This window comes from Ambystoma mexicanum, chromosome 9, assembly GCF_040938575.1.
Source record: "Ambystoma mexicanum isolate Mex_15411 chromosome 9, UKY_AmexF1_1, whole genome shotgun sequence".
NCBI lineage: Eukaryota > Metazoa > Chordata > Amphibia > Caudata > Ambystomatidae > Ambystoma > Ambystoma mexicanum.
This window is the reverse complement of record NC_090931.1, coordinates 1400202890-1400227558: the sequence shown is the minus strand read 5'-3', so window position 1 is coordinate 1400227558 and position 24669 is coordinate 1400202890. Positions and strand designations below refer to the sequence as shown.

Genomic DNA, 24669 nt, shown 5'->3' with positions numbered 1-24669 from the left:
TTTAGATACCAAAGTCCCTTTAATTCCCAGCTCACAGTACTTCAGGAATGCACCTCCCCCAGCCCCCCAGACAGACCTTTGGATTCACAGCGAGGCTTAGCCTTCAACAGTGCATATGCCAAATAAAATACAGATAATAGTAACTACTTATCTATAGGGGAGGGGGTGACATTTTCAATTAATGACATTTGGAATGAACGAATCTCAAACCAGCACAACACATTTTTCAAGCACTTTATTGTGCATACTGAGCAACGGGCAAAAGCATATGGTGGGACTATAACTTTCTATTGGTCTTTCAGTTCCTTAAGCCTTCTGATGGCAGATTTGACCGTCACTGCAGATGTGGTGCTGAAAGAAAACAAGGGAATACAGAAATTAGTGTTGAACATATTTAAGGCATCCCAAGTAAAGAGACTGATCCCCAGAACTACTTGAATCCCACCACACACTGGCAACAATACAAATTAATTCATTTATAACTAGAAAGTTAAAACAGGATTGCTATATTCTAATTACACTGCAGAACCAAGGTTAGAAACATGCACTGCATTTGAAGCCTGGATCCCCAACTTGCCGCCACCGAATATAAAACATAACGGTTGGATGTTTCCACTGGCATGGAAACAGTCAGCAAAAAAGAAAATTATATATGACAATGCATTACTTACCGTAAAATCATTTCTGATGGTTGTATCTGCTTAGATTCACATGCTGTGCATAGGTCCGACATCCAGTGGTCACTGCGGAGTATTGCATTTTGTTTTTCGTAGTCGAAAAAGGGGACGTCGACAAGGCGGGTCTGTAACACTATCCCTATAGTGACGTGTGTTGTACCCACAATCCCTCACGCGTCGAGGTCCCTCTGTATTTTTCTGCCCTGAGGGAGCCTTCTAGATGTGAGTGAGTACAGAAAAGAGAAATATAGAAAAGGATGTCTATGTTCCTTCCATCCGAGCGGGGAGGAAGGGTGGGCGCATGTGAATCTAAGCAGATACAACCATCAGAAATGCTTTTACGGTAAGTAATGCATTGTCTTCTGATGTTTGGTAATTTACTTAGAATCACATGCTGTGCATAGACTAGCGAGCAGTACCCGCAGTTGGCGGTGGGTTATGAGAAGGAACAGTAGAGAAAAGATGTCTTAATACTGCCTGTCCCACCTGGGAGTCAGATCTAGAGTGTGCATCTAGACAGTAGTGTTTTGTAAAGGTGTGCACAGAACTCCAGGTAGCCGCTTTGCAGATGGACTCAAGGGGAACATTTGCAATGAACGCTATGGAAGCCCTAGTGCCTCGAGTGGAATGTGCTCTTGGCTTGAAGGGTAGTTCTCTTAGCAAGAGAGAAACAGAGTGATGCATTGAACAATCCATCTAGATATAGTGGACTTTGAAACTGCATCTCCTTCTCTTCCTGCTGCCACAGAGACAAAGAACTGATTAGTCTTTCTCAGTGGTCTGGTTCTTTCCATGTAGAACATGACAGCTCTGCGTACATCTAGTGTATGCAGACTTATCTCCCAAGCTGGAAGGGTTTTGAAAGAACGTTGGTAGTTCTATTGACTGGTTTACATGAAATTTCGAGATGAATTTTGGTGCAACCCTTGGGTGTGTGCGTAGAACCACCTTATCCTTGTGAACTGTTACGAAGGGGTCTAGAACAGAAAGAGCCTGTAGTTCACTTACTCTCCTAATGGAGGTGATAGCTTTTAGGAAAGCAGTCTTAAGAGTGAGATCTTTAAGAGTTGCCTTGTGCATGGGTTCGAACGGAGGGCCCATGAGTCTGGAAAGTACCACATTTAAGTCCCATCCGGGAGCTGGGTTAGCTATCGGAGGGTGTATCCTCTTTACCCCCTCCATGAAGGCTTTGATAACTGGTATCTTCCACCACGACACTTTAAGTTGGGAAGTGGTGTATGCAGAAAGTGCCGCTAGGTGTACTTTAATGGAATTGAACACTAAACCTGAATCCAGTAAATGGGTCAAGTATAGAATAATGTCAGTAGGAGAGCAGTCAACTGGGTTGATGCTCTTACCTCTACACCAGATAACAAATCTTTTCCATTTGCTAGAATAGCAGTGTCGAGTATTAGGTTTTCTGGCTTCCCTGAGGATGTCCATACATCTCTGCGGGAGTTGTAAATGTCCAAATTCTATGATCTCAGGAGCCAGGCTGCTAAGTTCATGGTCTGAGGGCATGGATGCAGTGTCCTGCCCTTGTCCTGTGACAGCATGTTGTACAGGCAGGGAAGTTTCACTGGGGGAGATAGGGACATCTCCATCAAGTGAGCGAACCATGGCTGCCGGGCCCACATTGGGGCCACTAGTATCATGGTAACCTGCTCCTGGTGCATCTTGTGCACCACTTTGTTGAGAAGGGGAGTCGGAGGAAAGGCGTAAACAAATTTCCCTGACCATTGAATCGACAGACCGTTCCCCTTGGACTGGTTCTGGGGGTACCTGGAGGCGTAACTTTGGCATTGTGAGTTTTCCAGAGTTGCGAACAGGTCTATTTCTGGGAATCCCCATTGCGTGAAGACGTCTAAGACGATGTCTTCGTGCAATTGCCATTTGTACTCTTTGGGCAGGGGGAAGTCTCTGCTGAGTTTGTCTGCTAGCAGATTGAGTTCCCCTGGTACATGTTGTGATAGTAGGAACATGTGTTTGAGAGCCCACTTCCATATATTCTGGGACAGCTTGGACAGTCCTGGAGAGCGAGTGCCCCCTTGCTTGTTGAGGTAGTACATGGCTGTGGTGCTGTCTGTGAGGACCATCACCGTCTTTCCTTGTAGGTGTTCCTGAAAGGCTTTCAGTGCTTTGAACACCGCTAATAGTTCCAGCAGGTTTATATGCTTGGATGCTAAGCTCGGAGTCCACGCTCCGTGAGCAGTCTGATGGGATAGGTGAGCCCCCCCATCCTGGAAGGGATGAGTCTGTGGTTAGAGTGGCTTCCACTGCGGGTGTGGCAAAAGTTTTCCCTAATAACAGGTTTTCTTTTGTCCACCACCGTAGCGAGAGAACCAAGGCCTGCAAGACCACCACTAGATCGTCCCATTGTCCACTGGCTGTAGAGCCACTCTTGCATTGGGCGCATGCGTGCGTGAGGTACCAAATAAATACATGACGCCATCATCCCTAGCAAGCGCATTGCTTTGCGTACCGTCACCTCTCGACCTGCTACATAATGGGGGATCTGAAACAGCATGTTTTGGACCCTCTCGTTGGAGAGTAAGACGAGGCCGTCCTTTGTTCGAATTAGAGCCCCTAGGAATTGTTTGATTTGGCTGGGGTCTAAGCTGGACTTCTTTTCGTTGATGGAGAAGCCCAGTTGGGACAAAAGGTCTACGGTCTTTTGGGTATTGGAGAAGCATGTTTCGTAAGAATCCCCTGTTATGAGCCAGTCGTCGAGGAAAGGGTATACCGGGATGGATAACCTGCGCAGGTGGGCCGCTGCCAGTACTTTCGTGAATACCCTTGGTGCAGATGCTATCCCGAAGGGTAGTACTCTGAACCGGTTGTGTTTGTTCTCTATCTTGAACCGGAGGTATTTTCTGTGCGCTGGCAACATTAAAATATGAAATTATGCATCTTTCATGTCTAGTGTTGTCATGTAATCCCCTTGTGATAACAGTGGGATTACTTCCTGCAAGGTCACCATACAAAACTTTTGGGGTTTGAGAAACTTGTTCGCTGGGCGCAGATCTAATACAGGGCGCATGGTTAAGTCCTTTTTGGGTACAAGGAAGTACACTGAATAAATACCTTCTGTTACCTGAGATAGGGGGACAGCCTCTATAGCTTCCTTTTTCAGTAGTTCTTCTACTTCTTGAAGAATGGTGAGGTGTTCCGGTGTCATGCGTCGGTTCCGTGGGGGTCTGTACTTCGGGGAACCGTGGAATTCGATGCAGTATCCGTGGGCTATGGTGGATAATACCCAGCGGTCTGACGATATTCCCTCCCATGCTGAAAGGAACGATGTTAGCCGGCCCCCGACCGGTGATGCATGGAGGGGACCCGAATTTTCGGGTCATTTGTTGGTATTGGGCGTGGAACCTTTGGGGCTGGAGCCGCGACCTCTTCCTTTGCCACGGCGTTGACCTCTTTGACTGAACTGGGTGTTACTACCCTGGTTAGAGGGCCAGTTGGCAGCAGAGTAAAATTGCTGTTGGTTTTGCTGCTGGCGTTGGCCACGAAAGGAGCGTCTATTGCCATAGCCGCATCTGTTAGGGGGCCTAGAAATTTGGTCAAGAGTCTTGGTGGTATCAAACTCTTTCTTCGCATGTTCTAGGGCCTCATCAACTGCTTTCCCAAACAGATTGTTCTATGGGCTTATTTATCAGGGAAGCCTGGGTTTCCGGCTTAAATCCCGAATTGCGCAGCCAGACATGGCGTTTGAGAAGTATTCCCTGAACCAGGGAACAGCCAGCCGTCTCTGCGGCATCTAAGGAGTTCTTTACGATGCCCTGGTTTACAAGAGTTCCCTCTGAGATTATAGCTAACAGGCGTGAACGCAGGGGTTCTGGTGCGTCATCTGCTTCGCTGCGCAGCTTGCTCCACTGTGCATCTGCGTAGCTAGCAGGGAATTGTTATTTGCAATCCTAGTTGAGAAGGCGGCGGACGTAGTGATTCTCTTCCCAAAGTGCATAGAGCTTCTTGCCCTCTTTGTCAGGTGGTGCCTCACTAGTGGATAGTGGTACCCCCGCTCTCTCTTGTATTAGTAACTACGAGGGAGTCGGAATAGAATGTCCTCTGATGTGCAAAGGGTCAGAGGACGAAGGGCTGAAGAGCTTTTCTATCCGAGGGTTGACCCCTCTGACTAAGGCAGGATTGGAAAGGGAAGGAGTTATTCTTCTCTTTATAGAAGCCAGGAGCGGAATAGACTGACTAACAGGGGCTTTTTCTTTAATAACTTTCTCTACAAAGTCTATGTCAGGAAGAGTCTCCCCTGTGTCTATTTCAAAATGCGCTGCTGCCTTGCGCAATAGTGCATTAAGTGAAGGTTGGTCATCTATGGGAGAGGTGTTTCCAATAGGTGAATTGCCAGGGCTGCGAGGTAGCTGTATCTTCTTCAAAAGCTCCTGCACTAGTGTAGGGATCTTCAAACCCCTCTTCCTCATGTTCTTCCTCTCCACCCAAACACTCATCTTCCTGGAGGTATTGCTCCTCTTCAGTGAGGTCATATACGTCTGTAGAGGGGGGGGAAACAGCCTAGGAATCTTGACCCTAGGGTCATCCTGGGGCCATTCTCTTGGTCTTTTGGGTGTGGGTGGGTTTTGGCTTCCCAAAAACCTTTCCATACAAGAATGGAGTCTTTCAAGGGTCTCATGGGGGACCCGTGAATAATCTAGAGGGGGGAAAATCAGTGTTTTCACCTTCAAAACGCTTCGAACGCTCCCACAACGTCAAAGAAAGGTCTCCGTCGCCCTCTGAAAATCCCTCCGGTCGTTCAGAAGTGCCCTTAGATGAAGGGGGCAGTTCCTGGCTACTTGTGCTTTTTCGGCGTTTCTATAGCTTTTTGTGCGGTATTTGACGTTTGTTTCGTCGTCCGCTTACGTTTGTCTTCGGAAAAGATTCTCGCCAGGCTCTCGACAACGAGGTTGTCAGTAGAGGACTCTGGTGTCGACGTTGCCTGCGTTACGCGTTGTTCTTCGACGGTCGCTCTATGGAGCGTTACGTCGGATGATTTTGGTGTAGCGCCCTGGTTTGAAGAAAGCCCAATCGCTGGTCGCGACTGCGTTTGCGGGTGGGGCTTGAGACCCTTATGGTCTGAGGTAGACGCCGGAGTGCCCTGCGTCCCCTTCGGCGCCGATGGATCCTTCGTCTTTGACGAAGAAGAGCCGTGGGTTGTGTGCTTAGGCCTATGGGGTCTGTGTGCGTCCTTGTCGCCGGGGTGTTCATCCCCATGAGCAGGGCGTGAGCCGAGCCCGTCGGGGACGGACGAGGAGCGTGAGCGCTCCTTCTGGGGGTTAATGACTTCCGTAACGGACGTAGAGTTATCACCCTCCTCGTCACTTTCTGTAACAGCGGCGGCGGGTGAGGAAACCGACTTCGACATAGCGTAGTCCGCCCACCTCTTAACTTTGCGTTCTTTAAGAGTTCTTGGTTTCAAGAGCTTACAGGCCGCGCAGCCGTCCTTATGATCGAGGGGAAAGCAACGATTACAGAGCTTGAGGGGCAAGCAACGATTACAGAGCTTGTGTTTGTCCTTCCAAGTGTATTTGCCCCTACAGCGTGGTCAAAACGGTCCTCTCCATAGCTGAGGCAATAATAACTGGTGATAACCCCAAGGGAAAGATAGGGGAGAAAGAAAGACATTCTCAAAGAGAAGATGATAGAAGTTCGAAACCCCCACTCTCCCTACTGTATGTTGGCCGGCGAGGCCAGGCCACGTGTTCGGCAGCGCCGAAGGATCTCCGTCTCTTCCCCTCCGTCGAAAAGTTGCTCGGCGGAGGAACAGCTTCACAGCTAACGTCGAGGGGAGGGATCTTTAACAATATAATAAGTAAAATTAAGGACTGCGGTCCGTAGTAAGTATTAGCAATGTCTCTCTAGGAGCTCCGCGTAAGGCGACCAGAAGCTGGGCGGAAAAAACAATCTGAGGGACCTCGACGCGTGAGGGATTGTGGGTACAACGCACGTCACTATAGGGATAAGTGTTACAGACACGCCTTGTCGACGTCCCCTTTTTTGACTACGAAAAACAAAATGCAATACTCCGCAGTGACCACTGGATGTCGGACCTATGCACAGCATGTGATTCTAAGCAGATTAACAAACATCAGAAATATATATATTTTGCAAAGCAGTCTTTTATCAGCTTCTGACGGATAATTCAGGACGGGGTGGGAAAGTGGAAGGGTGCTGAAGTGTAGCATGCAGAACGGAAAAACTAGTTTCATTGGGTTTCCAGGTCGTTCATGGCGAGGGCCTCAGGGTTATTTGCATCCAGAAGGGAGCACCTGCCTTAAGGTCAGGAGTTTAAGGAAGGGTTGTGATCCAATTAAGTGGGACACTAACTATGCTAGGGTAAAAACAGGCGAGTGGGTACCAGCAGGCATCTCACTGATGTGATAAGCAGTCCATATAGTGTACTGTGGAAAATGACTAGAGTAAGAATCCCCAACTGAGGGGCTTTATTAATAGTCTATTAACGTAGCAAAGGTCAGGCAGATTTTAGTGGTCCTTGGCCCATCCAGGACCCAAGGAAAGCGAGGCACGTACAAGATGAACTGGTCAACATTTGGAAGGGCATCGGAGCAACAGCCCTCGTTGCAGTCTGGCGAAAAACCATCTTTTAGGTATTACCTGAAGGTGAAATACCAACCCTATCCAAGTTGTGTAAGAACGATTAGGCTTTTTCCGTTGCGGCATAGAGCCGTTTCTTTGAATGACTGGCAGAATGCTTAAGGAAGAATAACTTTGTACTGGATTCTGGCCACTTTACGTGGAAGGCATGGGAAAGAGCACAGGGTTAGAAAATCCATCCTGCATTTGCTGGGAGCAAGTGAAGGGACCAATGGGGTTTCCATCTTTCCAGTATCTGGCTGCAGATTTCTTTAACCCCTTGCAGTCTTTTCAGTAGTTGGTCCACAAGGTACAAGTAAAGGTTGCAAGTCCAGAGCACGAAGGGTATAGTGCAGGAATAGCCTAGTCACAGTGCAACATCAGTCAAAGAAGCAGTTCCCAATAACCGTGTAGAGGTTTTGGTGCTGCAAATCACAATTTTGTTGGTTAGTAATCATCCAGTCCAGATATAAGTGGTTTTAGTGGAGGCTAGTTTGTAGATAATTTGTGGTATTGCAGCCAGTGAGTGATCCCATGAGTCGAGCCATGACAATTTGTCAAGTGACAAGACGGGAACACTGGTTCACTACAAATTGCGGCAGGAGGGCACAGGGTTTTTTGCATCTCGTCAATTTTCTTGGAAAAAAATGTTTGACAAGCTTGCTTTTTGCCTAATCAAACTTCCAGAAGAGGAGCAAGAGATGTGCTGGGATAGGACTGTACTCTAGTTTGTCCAACATTGGTAGCTTTGTCTAGTGTGTACCCAGACAAAATTGAACCCACCTGGTTTTAAGACATTTGAAGGGGGCCACAAACAAAAGTCTTATACAGTTGCCATTAACTGCCATTGCCACTCTGAAGGTGTTACAGCTATAATGGTCACTATTTCCCTATTGATCTCATCGCCTGCCAGTGAGCTGGACCAAATTGTCAGCGAGTTTGCAGTAGATATTGGCGTGTTGTGCTGCTAACAGCTTTGAACACCATTGTGGTTATGACCGGCAGTTGGAAGTCTGATACAAGAGCACCGTTTATTAATACCACATACATGGTTCCACTGCCCAAAACAGAGGGCCAATGAGAGTAGATACTGCTATTTGGAGTATGTTTGTCAAGCATTATTCCACCACAACAAGGTCACGAACCGCAAAATATTCCAAATATGGTTGAGTAAAACATCTAGTTGACGAAAGCTATGAACCATACATAGTCGTTTCTCAGATTTTACACATGCTATGGGTGATGTGCTTTGCTCATCTGCAGTCCTTGACTAAATAAATGATTGAAAGAAATTCAATGACTCAGGACCTATTTGGTACATGGACCGAGCCAGGTAGTTGATGGATTGAAGAGGAAGAAAGACTGTTGGGTTCTTTAGTTTGATTGTCCATTTGCTAGCAAAGGGCTGAATCTAGCGGTCTATAAATTAGCCTAATCCAGTCTCTGGTTTTTAGTGCAGTCCTGGTCTACACCAGCCCCTTAAGCTTTCACCACGTTTTTATGTTTTGCAGGTCAAACCCCTCAGTTTTGTTTTAGTAATTCTGGAAGCAACCAACTTCAATCTCTGCAAATGGTAACGAGAAGATTTGATTTGTGATGCTCGGTTTGTCGAGGAAGCCACAATTATCATTTTCACTAGCTACCAATAGATATTCCAGGTTGGGATAGGTTTCTTGAAAATAAACCAAAGTGCTTTGGGGGAGTGGGCAGTGTGTACACCCTTATGCAGCCATCAGTGAAGCAATCCACAACAGATTCCTGGTTGCTTGGCTCATACTATGTTATTAGAAGCAGTTGTCTTTGCCAACTGGGACATGGTGAGAGGTATAGGTAGCAACAGCTCAAAGATGTGCATCTTTTAGATTTAAAAAGGTGTTTGGGGGTGTGGATTGGAGCCGTGGCGTAAAGCATGACTCCTTAGAAGCTCCCAACACAGCTCGCCACCGACTGAAAATACGCCAACCTTTCTAACTGCAGAATTCCAGCAGTTGGCGCACTGCAAGATGATTTGTGGCACGTTTGGGCAGAAGCGGGGCTTCCATAACTGTTCCGCTCGTATGAAATGAAGAAGCCTGTCTAATCACTCAGAACGCAAAACGGCGGGCGCACAGAGTTCACGCCCACAGCAAACATTGCAAAGAAAAAGGATAAAGTAAAAGGAAAGTGCCCAAGCCGCACAACAGCCTGCACCCGTGCCACATGCGACAGGCTAAATGAAAACCACGATTCCGTGAGCACTGCAGCAACAAACATGGAGGAACACCCACCTCAGCTATCAAATTTAACGCTGGGCAGGAGACGAGCCATCCCTCACGGCTTGCACGTCTGACCTATATCCGCTGTATTCCGGAATCCAGAAAGAAGAGGACCACCCTCAGTGACAGACAAGCATCTGCTACGCTGGCCATTGGGAAACCCTGCAGCACGGCGTGGGTGGTGCGGACAGGTAAGGAGAGGCCTCCGCTGGCCGCACGCAACCACCCAGACCCCAGCAGGAAGACCCATACTTCTAGCCTCTGCGTTAGGGGAAATGGCACATGCCACACACAGAAGCCCGACAGAAACACACCAACATTGCCCACAAAGCGGTTCGGTGCAACAGTAATAAACCCACGAAGCGGTTCGGGGCAGCAGTAACATCAAATCCTGCAAGAAGCCTTCTTAACCCCTCCACCGCCTGCAAGCGGTTTACATGCAACAGCAAACAGCAGCACTAATACCTCCAGGCGGATTCACTCCCCCCGCCACCCCTTCCAAAACCACCGAACTAGAGCGGCATAGGAGACAGCACTCCCAGCAAGAGGACCTGCACCATCAACCTTCCCCAAGCGCAGGGCATTTTACTAAACTAACGTGCTGGGCCTGCTGTAACCTGGAGAGGGGTCAGGACGAATAATTCTCACCGGGGCATCTAACCTCACACCAAATAACTCGTGGCAGAAGAATACAAAATCCCGAAGCAGCTGCTGTGCCAGCTAACCAAGACCCCACCGAGAGCTGGGACCCCAGAGCCCTGTCGCAAGAACAGTTGAATTAACTGGCGACGTATTTCCCAATAGCAGCTCGCCAGCATCCCGAGTAAACAGATGGAGGGGAACTCAAGGGTCAATGTACAACACATGGTCCCATATAGGAGCTCTCACCAGTTCCCCACCTGCACCCTACGGCATTAAGCATATAGTGGCGCCCTCCATGAGCCAGAGAACCCAAACAACCAGAGTGGCCGACAGGTCCTAGAAAGCGCCACAACCGGACTGGTCCCCATTAGCTGCAGACACTGCCGTTATTTCACCACCAACGCCACACAGTAGCTAGTGGCAACAGTTCACTCCACTGCAGCAGCAGGCCCACTGAGTTGAAACCCCGGGAGACAATGGCGAAAAGAACTAAGTGATCAAAGCAGGCCGACATCTCCAGGTTGCTGGACAGCCCAACCCTGACAAAGCAAAAAAGGGTGAACACACAGGAGGTACATCTGGCAGAGTGAGACACTGCCCCCAGATCTAACCTACTGACGCAATTGGTGACTAAATCAGACCTCCAGGACCTGTTGGCAGCACCGACACAGGACTATCAGAAGGGCACAAAGGAAATTATGCGGAAAATACCTACCCTAGATAAACGAATCCAGGAGGTTGAAAGTAGAGCTGGAGAACAACCTCTGCGAGCAAGCATTCGAGATCGGAGAGGGGTCAGTCAGAATAGCGACCCTTGAAGGACGCTGCAATTCACTTAAACAAAAACAGGAAGATGCAGAGAACCGCTCTAGCCGATGCCTTCGGGGCATACCAACCTCTGTCACGGACGCATAACTGGAAAACTTCACGAAAGACTACCGATTCATAGTACAGAGCCAAACAAGCTTTCTCCACTCCCCCGGAACGTGCTGGCAAGGGTGCATTTTAATAAGGCGAAGGAGGAATAAATTCAGTTCCAGGATGCAACTATACTGCTCTACCAGGACCTGGCAAACAGCATGCTGCTGAAGAGAAAGCCCTGAAGCATCTCAGTGAATGGCTAGGAGAAATGAAGATTTCATACCGCTGGGACTTTCGTAACTCGCTGAACTTTACATGTGTAAACGATAGCAAATTCATAACCCGAAGGAAGCAGAAAAACTTCTGAATCCCGAGGAGCGTGAGGACACTGAGTAAAGAGCGATGCACCACGAATCCACTGCAGGGAGATCTTCTATGGCGGCATAGTCCTGGGTGGAACGAGAGCAGAAGATCGGGGTCACCCACCAAAGAACAAAACAAAAAAGGACAAAGCCCGAGCATTTCCCCAGCCCCAAAATTGTAAGAGGGGCTATAAGGAGTACCCAACTATAGGCTTGACCCTGCTACTCCAGCCCTCGCCCAGCTTGCGCCAGACCTCACTTGGGACCGACCTTGAGCGAATGCAGAAGCAGAATGAGCTGTGGACGACGTCCAAGCCAAGTAAGGCAAGTTTAAGTGCATAAGCATTATGTTGTGCCAAAGGTTACACAAGGGGCCCGTTGGCCCCTAACAGGGTCGGTGGTGGGCCAGAGTCAGATACCCTGTTGGTTGAGGGCTGGACTCACGCAAGTTACGGTGGGGTGAGTTCAAAAATGGAAACAAACACGACAAAGTCAACACCACAAAAAAAAAAAAAAACCACTGGAGCATACATCTGGGGCAGGCTCTGGGATTAAACAAGAGATGGGGCCCTCCATGGAGTGAAAAACACAACAGGGACCATGGCAGCTGAGGCAGGAGGGATTTAGGATTTACATGAAGTGTCCAGGGCCTTAACTTCCGGGGTAAGAGGAAGTCAGTGGAGCCGAGACCAACCCATCTGGCTGCAGATAGTTTGCCTACAGGAGACTCATCTCCTAGAGGCAGACGAGAAAGATCAGCCAATAGATTAAGAAGCGATACTTTGCCACAGCAGACGAGGAAAGAGGTGTAGCCCTCCTGTCAAGCGAGAATCTTACCCCAACACGTGCTCCTGTTAAGCGGGATCCCATGGGTAGCTTTCTGCTCATGAAGGGGTATCTCATTGAGAAACCACCAACTATAGCCCTCTACCACCCCCCCCCCCCCCATTTACTTTTACCGCCCGAAAACCGCACAAGACTGGTTCCTACACAACATGCCGACCATTCTACCATTCACTGAACTGAAGACTAATTTATAATCGGGGGAGATATCAAGTTAGCCGCAGACACAACACTACCTCCAATTGGGGGTGTGGAGACATTTCCCGGGCCATAGGGCTCACCGAATTTCTTAGGGCACCAGGGACAGACAGAGGTTCCCCAACATGGCGACACAGGACTATTCACAAGTGCACAAATGCTTCTCTAGGATTGATCCAATTTTGATGTCCAGTGTCTTTTTCCCCTGTCTGGAGAGGGTACAAACTCCCGAGCACTATCAAACCATGCACTGTCGCAGCGGATTTGCCTATCCAAGAAAGCCTCCCTAATGCCCCCGCCACACCAGAGATATTGGTTAACTTCGGGACTCAATCCTGTTGGATCCCTCTACCAGGAGAGGGTTAGCAGACATTTTCACACTATTTCAGGGAAAACGTTAACAGGGGACTGCCTATTAGCCACAGCCTGGGATGCTATGAAACCACACGTACGAGGGGAACCAATTAGTGGGGCAGCAGCGCAAAGACAGTTGTCAACTCCAGCAGACAAACTAGGAGAGTGGAGGAGTTGGAGAAGTTTTAAAAAGCACCAATCCACCAAGGGGGACAGGGACCTCAAAAGCAAAAACCGCCCTAGAGATTAACTTAGCTGACAAGTCAACGAGGGCACAAGCATTTAACAATACTATTATATAAATGGCAATAAGGCGAACCGCCTGCTAGCTTATAAATTGAAAAAAGTCCACATGAGAAATAATATTCCAAAACGTAAAGGGGCAGACGGGGTAACTGTATGCGGAGAAGAGATAATGGTTGATCACCAAAGAAAAATCATGTTGGGACCCCATAAAAAGCCTGCATCCCAAACAAGCTACTTCAGCACCATCCAGAAAGGCTTACCCTACTCAAATGGACACCATAGAGCATCCAATCACAAGAGAGGAAACTGCGGAGGCAAAATCTCTGAAAAGTGCGCCAAGGTCCCCATGGGTGGTTTTACAAGGCTTCCGCACACATTCTAGCCCTGCAGCTAGCTACCCTCTTCAACTCCTTCCTCACAACGGGGGGTATTACCCCATCCATGTCACTGACAATACGCATCCCCAAGCCAGGCAAGGACCCCGAAACACCAGGCCTCATTAATGACGCAAAGATCTTTTCCAAAATCTTAGCAACTAGACTATGGACGGTTCTACCCAAAATACACCGCGATCAATCAATCAATAACATTAGGCGCTCCATCAACCTGGTGGAGAGCGCCACCAGAACAGGCTTGGAACTGACCATCTCCCCGGCACACACAAAGCCTTCGACCTGCTAGATTGGGGTTATATTAGCCAAACACTTTCCCACTTCGGATTCGGCCCCAACTTCATAAAATGGCCCATGTCCAACTATTAGCATCCCACCGCAACCCCAAGGATAAACTGGAAAAAATGTTTGGCTGATTTTGTGCGGAGGTACTCGCCAGGGCTGCCCATTATCCCAATTAGTTTTTGCACTATATGGAACCATTTGCCATCAAGATCTGAGAAAAAAAGACTCATACAGGGCCTAAAATAGGTCAATGCACATAAAGACACCAAAAACTGCAAAAAGCATATTAAAAATAGTTGGAACCATGCACATACTGCAGGGCACAAGCACGGGGGCCTGGATGTCCTAGACGTATCGAGATATTGCCGGGCCTTCATGTGGCAAACATCTACTAACCCGCCCTGATGGAAATATGGAGCCTAACCCCACCAACGACCCTACCATACATTTCAGCCCTGCAACCCACCCCAAATTCAGGCCCACTGTCAGACTAAAAACACGATAGAATGATGGAGCAAAGCAGCCCACAAAAGGGATTGCAAGGGCACTCTTGGGCCCCTAACCCCGATATGGAAAAATCCCTAACTTTACCCCCGGCCTGCACCCCTAGGATTCGCCAGATGGAGGGAGGGATCTAACGGTATCAGATTTCCTGGTCAGAGGGACGCCCTTAACATTCGAAGCATGTAAAGAAAAATTTCAGGTGAGAACCCCGAAAGATTCCACTACGCAGAACTTTTCTCCTAGCACTGCGAGGACCAATGAAGGGACCCAACTGCTCTAGAACACCGCCAACCCCCGGCGGTAAAGTGTCTACCCTATACCAACTACGATATAATTGACCCCAACAGAAAGGAAAGATACATGCTCAGCTGGGAAAGGGACTTGGGGTGAGCATTAGAGACTGGGATCGCATTTGGGCTCTAATGTATAAAAGCTCAAAGTGTGTCACTAACTAGGAAGGGGGGCTGAAAGTTTGCTATAGGTGGTATTTGACTACCAAACTACTAAACAAAAGCAACCTGGCAATTCCACCTCCATGCTGGAGGGTATGCTCGACTACTGGCTCAATATTCCACCCATTATGGACCTGCCGAAAGCGACAATTCTGGCGTGAGGTGCTGAAACAGGCTGATGGGACTAGCCATTCCTTGGGACTCGGGCATAGTGCCATTGGAGGACACCGGAGGAGCATTCCAGCATATGGGTCAACAATCAAGCCTATGCACCCAACTGCCCACTGCGGCCAAAATCACAATAGCTCGCCTGTGGAAACACCCCGACGGCCCTCCACTCCCATGTGGTGGGTGAAATGCTAAGTCACTGAAAGAATCACAGCCATCTGACTGGAGAACACAAATCCCATAGCACAAGGCCGATTTCCTGCACTACGCGGAGATGGCTCAAGTAATAGCACAAAGGGACTAACCCCAAGTCACAGGCCCTATGGAAATCCCCAAGAAGCAAGAATAAGCTTTGGCGCAATGAATTCATTAATGGCCCGCAAGTAGCCCAGGAAATCCCAATCTTAAACACAGTAGGGCTCTGCCCAATACTGAACAATGAAACAGCACTACCCCCAAAACCAACGTATTGGAACACACAACTGCATCCAACTGCATTGGCCTGTATATATACACCCAATAGGTTGACATACAAAATGTGAAAAAGGTTTAATGAAATGCTGGGAGGAAAAAAAAAATACGCATACGCTTGAAACGTTACACCGTCGTTTCATAGTCATTTTTATGAGTACACTTATGAAAAAAGTAATTTACATTTTTGGGGGTGGAAAAGGGCAGATAAGGGGTTGGGGCAACCCCCAGCCCCTTAAAAAACAGGGGTCGACTTTTTGTAATAGTGTACTTGTGAAAAAGGCAGTCGTAAAATTGATGAGACATAGAACCCCTTGAAACATCACTTGGAAGGTCTACTTTTGCTGTTAGTTTTATCCCACGCCGTTTTAAAATAAAATGTTCCAAGGTTCTGCAATTTGTGTCCGAATACGATGTAAAATGTACTTTATGAAAGTGACCAAAGCTCTACAAAAGCACCCTTTTAATGAGAAAAAATAACTTGCAAAACAAACCCCCAATTGTACTGGGAAAGCAGGGATTTTCCTTACTTGTAGGTCCAGGCACCTCCAGCAACAATCTTCATACATGAGCCACAATGCCAGATTCCCACAGCCTTCCTCTTCATCTTTGTCTGTGGGAGGGGAAAAAAGAAACATTCAAATAAAAACGTTTTTGCTTTAGACCAAGACAAATGGTGTGAAAATTGTTTACTTTTGCACTTACTGCTCACTGGACTAGCAAGCTACACCCAGCCAGTAGCTACATATTCCAGGATGGGCTCGCTGCAGCCAGACTACCCCTTGCAGATCTACTAGCCACACTTTCTTCACACCTCTTGGTTCCACAAGGGGCATGTAAGGATACATAACAGAAATCCAAAAGAAAACCGCGACTTTGTTCCTTTGCTTTTAAATGGAACAAGAGATCTTACCCAATACATTTCTAGATATAAAAGGGACATGTAAAACCAAACCCAGGTGTAATTATTGTGGTTAAGCAAAGGAGTCATTAAAGGTGTTGCAAGACAATATTCTACCAGACTAATGGTATGCCAGTGGCTGGTATTTAAATTCTGGTTAGCAAATACCCACCACATTTGGACAAAAGGGCTTGTTGCCCCAAAAGGTTGGTGGCATGAAGAAAGTGACCAAGACTAATATTAAATAGGGGAAAGCAATAAATCGGGCTATCCCGATGGCAAAGCACTCAGGAGCAGAAAGGATTGAAGGCAAGAGGCCATTAAGGGTTGAGAAGGACTGAATCTATGCATCACGGTTCCAATAAAGGCTAGCACTCCAATATGATGTTAACGTGACCATCAGTGAGGTTTGGTGAAAACCTAACATTAAGCCTGGCCAGGACAAACCAACATCAGTGACTGAACGTTCAAGCATCATGGGAGTTTAAATTATGCCATACTGCAATTGGCTCATTGTATAAACTTCAGGAGATAGAAAACATGTGAAATGCAACAGTGAAACATTTACATTGGATTAATGTAAAGTCGCAGTTATGTAGCGCCGTGCTGTTAACAGAAACCGGTTCAAAAAGAACAAAATTGCAAGACTGATCTAGAGGCAAGTTGGAACGCCAGATATTTTCTTAAAGCATTTCCCTGATTTTCAGGTGACTGCATTTACTTCTGAAACACAGAATGTTGTTCAGGTAACTGATCACTAGGCAGCTAAACATTTTCCACATGCAAGGTTAAGGATAGACTGAAAAGATTTAAAAAAAACAAAAAAGCTATGAGCAGACGGTGACAAGGTCCCTGTTTGGGAGGTGTGACGAGGAATAAGGCGGACACAGGACTGCTAGTGATTGCTATAAACTATCAAAATAAAATAATGCCTCACTATCCCTGCTCTAGAAGGCATTTTCCTACCTCAACCTAACGTGTGTCTGCCCTGTGTAAAGGTGTCCAAATCAAATTGTCCTGTGTCTGAAATCCTATCACTCACATTCTAAAACTAACTAAGGTGATAAGGGTATATAGTCTTTAGGCCTTGAAAGTATCACATAGATTATGTTTATTTATAGCGCGCCCCAGACCCGAAGGTAACCGGGCGCGTGTGCAAGAATACTTTAAGCTTACAAGTTACAGTTACACATTCCAGGTAAATACAGGATGCGTTGACAACAGAGCAGGATTACAAACGAGCATGATTACTCTACAAGTTTGTGCGTGGAGTTATATACAGAGTTATATACACAGGTGTGTATACATATTATACATTGAGAGTCAAGAAGCAGGTGCATTCAGCTACAAATTAGCCGATCGGCAAGAGGTAAGTAGTCCAGGTGTCGGTTAGTTATAGGTCATTTTCTTTGAGCCATCTAATACAGTTAAGTCTGAAGTGTGGATAGGATTGGTCAGACCTTGAGGATGGGAGGGAGTTCCACAGCTGGGCTGCTTTGACAGGGAAGCTGTTGACCGACAGTGCTCAGTTTAAATGGGGGCACAACTAGCTGGTTAGTATATGCTTCTCTGGTGGGTCTGTTGGAGGTTCTTTTGAACCTTTCTGTTAGGTATTTGGGGGCTAGGTCATTAATGCTTTTAAATGTTAGTGAGGCTGTTTTAAGTTTAATTTTGTCCGCTGTGGAGAGCCAATTAGATTGTCTTCTGGCATCTGAGATACGCTCTCTTGGGATTCCTAAGGCGGCTCTGAGGGCATTGTTCTGTAAGGTTTGGATTTTTTGCAGTGTGCGTTTATTGGACCCTTATGTACAATGCATTGCAATAGTCCAATTTGGATAATACCAGAGCTCTCGATAGGGTGAAGCAGCTGGTAGTGGACAGGTATGGTTTTGCAGCTCTAATCAATTTACAGGTGTATGCGGTACTAGAGGCCATCGCTCTCACCTGCTTTGTTAGAGAGGCAAGAGTCGAGGTAAAAACCTAATGTTTTTACCCCTTTTGCTACCTTAATGGTGTTGCCATCTATAACAAATGATGATTAGTTATCGTTCAGTCTTGATGTTTTGTCTATTCCCCAGTAGGATGAGTTCCGTTTTGTCATCATTCAGGCATAGACCATGGCAGGCCATCCATGCCTGGATGATGAGGTATATCTTGTTCACCAAGGCCAAATCCGGTTCGTAATCCCCCGAAAGTGGGATGAGAATCTGAGTGTCATCTGCATGTTCAGTTCAAGGAGAGGGTAACTGCCAACTAAGGGTAAACAGGCACTGGCGACTCACTCCCTGGATGAATGAAACACCTTCACCTCCCATTGTAAAGCAGAAATGTGAATGGGGCGAGGGGGAAGTCAGAGCCCCCTATGTTCTAGAAGAGACCTATTAGTACCCTGTATTGACAGTCTTAATATGTCCGGTACAATGCTGTTGGAAGAAAGGTGCCCAGGCGTAACCCTTGGCCTTAACCAAGAATTCTCCCGCTTAAAATGGAGCCCTGAAAATCCATTACGTGGGAAATTACAAACTGCATTGTAGGTCAGCCCCCGACCCCGATTTAGAAGGGTGCCCCAGGAGGTTCATCAAGGAAAATCGTCCACTGACAATTTAGCACTCACTAACCAACCTCTCAGGCATCAAATACACTCAAGAACCCAAATGTCACATTCTGTTAGCGTCAAACTTACCTTGCCACAGAAGGAGCATGTGTATTTTGCATGTTGGCTAATTTCGATTTTCTTCACCATTTTTCTGAGGGAAGCACCATAACGGGTACCATATTTACCCACAATCCCGACCTTCTTGGTGCGCTTGGCCTGAAAATTAAAATGCATATACATTACAACATGGCAAATCCCTTAACTAAAAGTGCTTTAACAATTAGTCTCCCAAAAAGTTTTAAAATCTAGGCCATTACAGAGAAAAAAACAAAATAAAAACTAATATAAAAGATTTACAGGTGCAGCTTGTACTTCCAAGCAATGCTTAAATTGCCAAGGGACGACAGTCTAGCCCAATTAAATGGCACCACCAAATAACTAATGTGCATAAAAAAGTGTTGACTAGTGAACAATGGGGGGTGGGGAGGGACAGACCGCTACTTGGCTCCAACCATAGCCAACTTCATGAATGCATCATGTAAATCCAGCTCAATTCCTACTGCCATCAAAGCAGCATGGGTCACGCCTTTCCTGAAGAAACCAACCTTAGATACCACCATCCCCACCAACTACTGCATCTTCTCAAAATCCTGGACCTCACTGCCTACACACAACTTCAATTACACTGTGAAAACCATAATCTGGTAGGCACCAGCCAATCTGGCTTTTGATCCAAACAGTACGGAATCTGCCCTCCTTGACTTAAAGATCAGCTTGACCACAGCGGGAAACATGCAATCCTCCACCTCTGCAGTGTTCGACCAAATAGATCACAAAATCCTCTGCAAGCACCTCACCGCAGCTTTCAACCTTGCCCCAGAAGCCACCTTATGATCCAATCCTTTGTATCTGGTTGAACCAATAGGGTCTTCGTGTGGCCGAATCAGCTGACCCCATACTCGTTTCCTATGGTGCCCCCCCAAGGCTCCTGCCTCTCCCCTACCCTTTATAACATGTATACCAAACCCCTCTTCCACCACCTAGATAGCCTCAACATACCCTACACCAATATTGCTGATGATACGCAAGTCCCCCTCAAAAATCACTGGTAACCACAAACTAGACTACCAACATTAACCGCGTCTTCAGCATCATACAGACTTGGATGGCCACCCATCATCTCTGCCTGAATGATAAAAAACAGCTCCTTATTGTGGGATCTCCACACCGCCTCTAACACCTCAGTCCGGCCTTCTCTTCCTTCTGCATCAATGTTAACACCATCCCAGTTTCTGACCATTTCAAAACACCAGGCTTACCTGGACGCATGCAAAAACATGTCGAAGCCATCACCTCCTCTGCAGCTTACTCCCATCAAACTCAAAGCTCTCCGGGAGATTCCTCACTGCCAACAACTGCCTTACCCTAGCTAGAGCCATCATAGGTAGCAAACTAGACTTCTGCAATGCCATCCTAGCAGGAACCTCAACCAAAAAACATCTACAAACTCAATAACGCTCTCAGAGCAGTTTGGGGTATGAAAAGCTCTGATCACATTTCACAAATCAGACTGGAGGCTCATTGGCACCCCCCCCCCCAATCAAAGCTCATATCTTCTTCCATCACCTACTGCTGCTTACACAACACTGTCCCCCCACTTCATGAACAGAATCACCAAGAAACAACCCACACAACCTCCATTCCTCCACCACTTCTACCTTGCAAATACCTAGATTTGCCAGAAAAAGAGCTGGGAGCTCAAGTTTTACCATCATTGCTCCCACACACTAGAACGCGCTCCCTCAGCATATCCAAGACAAACCTACTTACACACTTCCGAAAGAAAGTTAAAACCTCAGTTTAACAAATGTCTAACTCTTACAGCACACTGCCCACGTTGATCATGACTGATGAAATGTAACCCGACTGTTTCCAACCATCCTTAACGCACCACATACCACTTTTAGCGTTGCGATACCTCAGAGTCTGGGAGCTACCGACAAATAAAAATATTGGAAGGCTGCCTGTGAATCCACAGCCCAGAGATCAACTGCTGCCAATTGCAAACCATTCCTTAAGTCACTCAGGCTCTACCACCCTTTGAGAATACCACTTGCAAGAAGAAAAAAAAGTCGACTTTGAGCCGCTAAATGTTTTAATAAGGTTCTTACTAACAGCACTATCACAAGACTCAAATGATACCTCGTTATTAACGGTGTGGAAGGCTGAGTTTGGCCCTGCCGGGATTGGAACCTGCATTAGCAAGCTCTGCAGATGTCAAAGCAGGCGCTCTACTCGCTGTGCCACTTGACCGGTTTAGCATCATGGACACTTGAATCCAGATGGTTGCATTGCTGTTGTGTCGAAGCTGGTGTCATGTATCTCCCTCACATGCTTAAGGGCTTCCCTCTCATAGCACCTGATTAAGTCTCTAGACAAGACTGCTCTATGAAAGTCATCTGCACCCCTCCGCCCCCACAACTCCATCCCACTACTCACACTCCTTTGTGCACCCTCTCACAAATGAGCCTGTTAACTTCCACTTACTTTACCCTTCTCCCTCCTGAGCATTACCGTTTCCTTCTGTTCTGCACTTCCACCCCCACATGTCTGTTGCTGCACTTTCCCGCTCCAATTGTATCTTGACCTAGTAGGAAGTCATTGTTTGCCTTCTTCCCTGTTCACCCACAACCTTCACCTTGCCTCCTCTACACATCTCTCGCTTTCTTGTTACTAGGCTTGCATGATCTGAATGTGTCAATACCTACAAGGTACTTTTTTCCTCCATTTATCTCCCCCTCCCTTCACTTGATGCACCTTGAAACACCATTTGCTGTATAAGCACATAAATTACATAACAGCATTCCTATTAGCTATAAAAGGCTACTCCCACCTTATAGAAAAGTACACTAGCTGTGAAACGAAGCTCAGAGATGCCCCAGGGGGTTACAAATAGGACGCAGTGGTAGCAAAGGAGCATGAACTACAGAGGGGGAGAATAATGTTGAGTGGAGAGTTCCACAGCATTCCATTACAATAGGACAGACCCACTCCATCCATGTTCATTGCTCACAGCATCACCCAAAACAGGATATAACCAAAAATATCAGTTTCATGGGAGTACCAAGAACCCCAAAAACACAGCCTTCTCGTTGCCAATACAAAAACAAATTGCAGTATTCAAAAAGCGGGTACATGACAACCATGGTGAGCATAATGTTTATGTTGAATCGGTTTAACAACAAAACATACACACGTTGTCCCCCTGCAGTACTGCAGAATAGATGCACTCCAGCCATCGGGGACAAAAAAAAAAAAAGAAAAGAAATCTATCGATGTCACAATCATTTCACACCTTACATAGCAGTTTAGCATGTACAACATCCACACGAACGATTACATTTATCATTTTTAAGCTAGCTGTCAAAATAAAACACAATAAAGTTGCTCACTGCCTAGAACGGCGCCCCATTGCCTCCAGCGATACCTTTGTCAATAGCGTGGATAGCAACCCATTCCCTCCAGTGGAACAAACATGACACAAGACAGTATATTTCCATATTTCACCCAACGGACCTTTTGACAGCCAATGTAACCCCACCCTCCTCAAAATAAGAGGAGTTGGCAGAAAGGCAGGGCTATCAAGGGGCATTAATGCCAACGCTTAATTGAGGGTCACTACAAACTGACATACCAAGGGGCTTTGAATGACCAAAAAATATAAATCGCCCCACATTTCAACACTTCCATTTAAGATAGTGCCACACCCTCCCTACAAATAATCTCAGCGCGGTTAGACCTCTACTCTGCAGGGTATGAACGCGGCATCTTGCATGGGCATTAAACAAGTTACAATACCCCAACTAATAATGCTAAACAAATACACGCGACCAGGAAAAAACAAGCGGCAAAGCCACCAAACAAGGTATCCGCACTACCACAGATGTGCCTCCGGGAAAAAGCGAAGACCGGGAAACTTAACCTAAAACCGAGATGGAAGCGGATTCAGCAGAGACCAAATAAAACCTACCATTTTGCTGTAGGAACCGACCGGAAAGAAGGAAGTGACCGCTGCGCATGCGCGGTATTACTCCTGCGTGCAGGAAATTACAACCATAGAGATGAAAGTTATGGCTGAACCGCTCTGTTGAGCGGCGGACATCTTTTAACATGCACATCGTTTGGCTTTACATACAGCATGGTTGTTGATACACCAATTTTATATTAGAGCGCAGTGGACAGGTACACTCGACAAGAGAGACGGTAACCAACAGATCTCGAATCGTGCCGCGGATATCTTGAAAATAGGTTTTGTTGCAATTCGTACGTCTAATAAAGAACTAAGTTGCTAACAGTAGGCCGGAACACCACGAGTGCCATGCTGGTTGTGTGGAAGCTGTTGTATCCGGGGTGTTAGTTAGCCTTAGTTGGTTTTCTTTTCCATATTAACTTTTTGGTGCTAAAAACACCACGGGTTCTGCAAGTGTACCGTTTATTAGCCAAGAATTGTAACACAATAATTATGTGCATAATAATAATTTAATTAAAATATGTTCATGGTTCATGTACAAAACTAAGCAAACCAGAGGCGAGTATAAATCAAAGTAGTAGCAGGGTGTGCAACTTTACAACATTGATTTGCAGGACTCTTTACAAGTGGTAGCGCACAGAAGCGGCATTTGTATTTTATTGATTTTATATAGCGCTTTAATCCAAAGCGCTTTACAAGAGGAACAGGCACAATACAACAAGCATTACATAACAATTGAATCAAAACCAGAAAACAGTACAAGGAACAATTTACATTATTGGGGGGAAGGCATGCGTGGAGAGGGTAGTGGTAGTAGTGGCAGAAGCAAGAGAGGTAGCAAAAGGTGATGGGGGGTGAGTGGAGGAAATAAGGATTAGAGAAGTGAGGTAGGAGGGAGGAGAGCTGAAGAAGAGGGTGAGGGGTAACCAAAGTGAGAGAGGGATGGGGTAGAGGTAGAAGCAGAAGTCAGAGATGCAGACCATATGGTGTCATTCGTGTCCATCTTGCATCCATCACCTATTTGGTAAAATTAATGGCAGGTGGCATTTTAACACAAACACAGCAAAGTAACAAAACTGCAAGACCATTACGTATGCAGGACCTGTTATAGGTGTGTCAAGGCCCTGGGGCAAGGGGGCAGCGGGAGGAGACATGCACTCTATTTTTCATATGTATGTGGTCTCGGGAGGATAGCTCAGGGGCAACGTGCTTGCCTTGGAAGCAGCAAGATCACGTCGAGCAACACACGTTCGATACCTGGGTCTGCGCTTAGAAACTCTGGGTATTAGGCACGTTATAAATAACCAATTATAATTATTCACACAAAAAAGAAGGGACTTCACAGAAAAGGGCATTGCAAGGCGCATCAGAGAGCGGCGGGTGGAATTGGGAGCTAGAGAAATGGGACAGATCTGCGGATGGCCAGGCGTAGGACTGCAGGGTTTGTTTAGCCTTCAATCGCATTCCCCAGACTAACTGAATCCCCTCTAAGATCTCCTACCACATTACACTACACACAGAACCCCCCCACAAGAAGGCCACCAAAGATCTAGCCATTAGCACATCAACACTAACCATCCATGACTAAGCTGTTCTCTTTAGCCATGTTGCACATTCCCACATTACCTTCATGTCCCTCTTCCTCGTCCCAGTACTTAATTGTAAGGTCCTCACAACTCAATTTCAGGAATCCATTCCATCTTTTTACTAATATAAATATCAAAGAATCAGGATTAGAGATCCTACAAGCAACTGTGTGGTTCTGAACATATACATTTATTTCAAGAACACAAATTTCTTTGAAGACGAATTCTTAATTATTTTAC

The 24669-nt window shown here is 46.6% G+C and overlaps 1 protein-coding gene across 1 annotated transcript; it reads right to left on the bottom strand.

Moving 5' to 3' along the window:
• Positions 1 to 218: 218 nt before the first annotated feature.
• Positions 219 to 22980, bottom strand: RPL37A (ribosomal protein L37a). Its single transcript, XM_069616810.1, has 4 exons — positions 22844 to 22980; positions 18901 to 19029; positions 15847 to 15929; positions 219 to 351 (listed from the first exon to the last, which is right to left on the bottom strand). The coding sequence occupies exons 1-4, from the start codon at positions 22844 to 22846 to the stop codon at positions 288 to 290; spliced, it is 279 nt and encodes a 92-aa protein (XP_069472911.1). The 5' UTR covers positions 22847 to 22980; the 3' UTR covers positions 219 to 287.
• Between the last annotated feature and the right edge of the window lie 1689 nt (positions 22981 to 24669).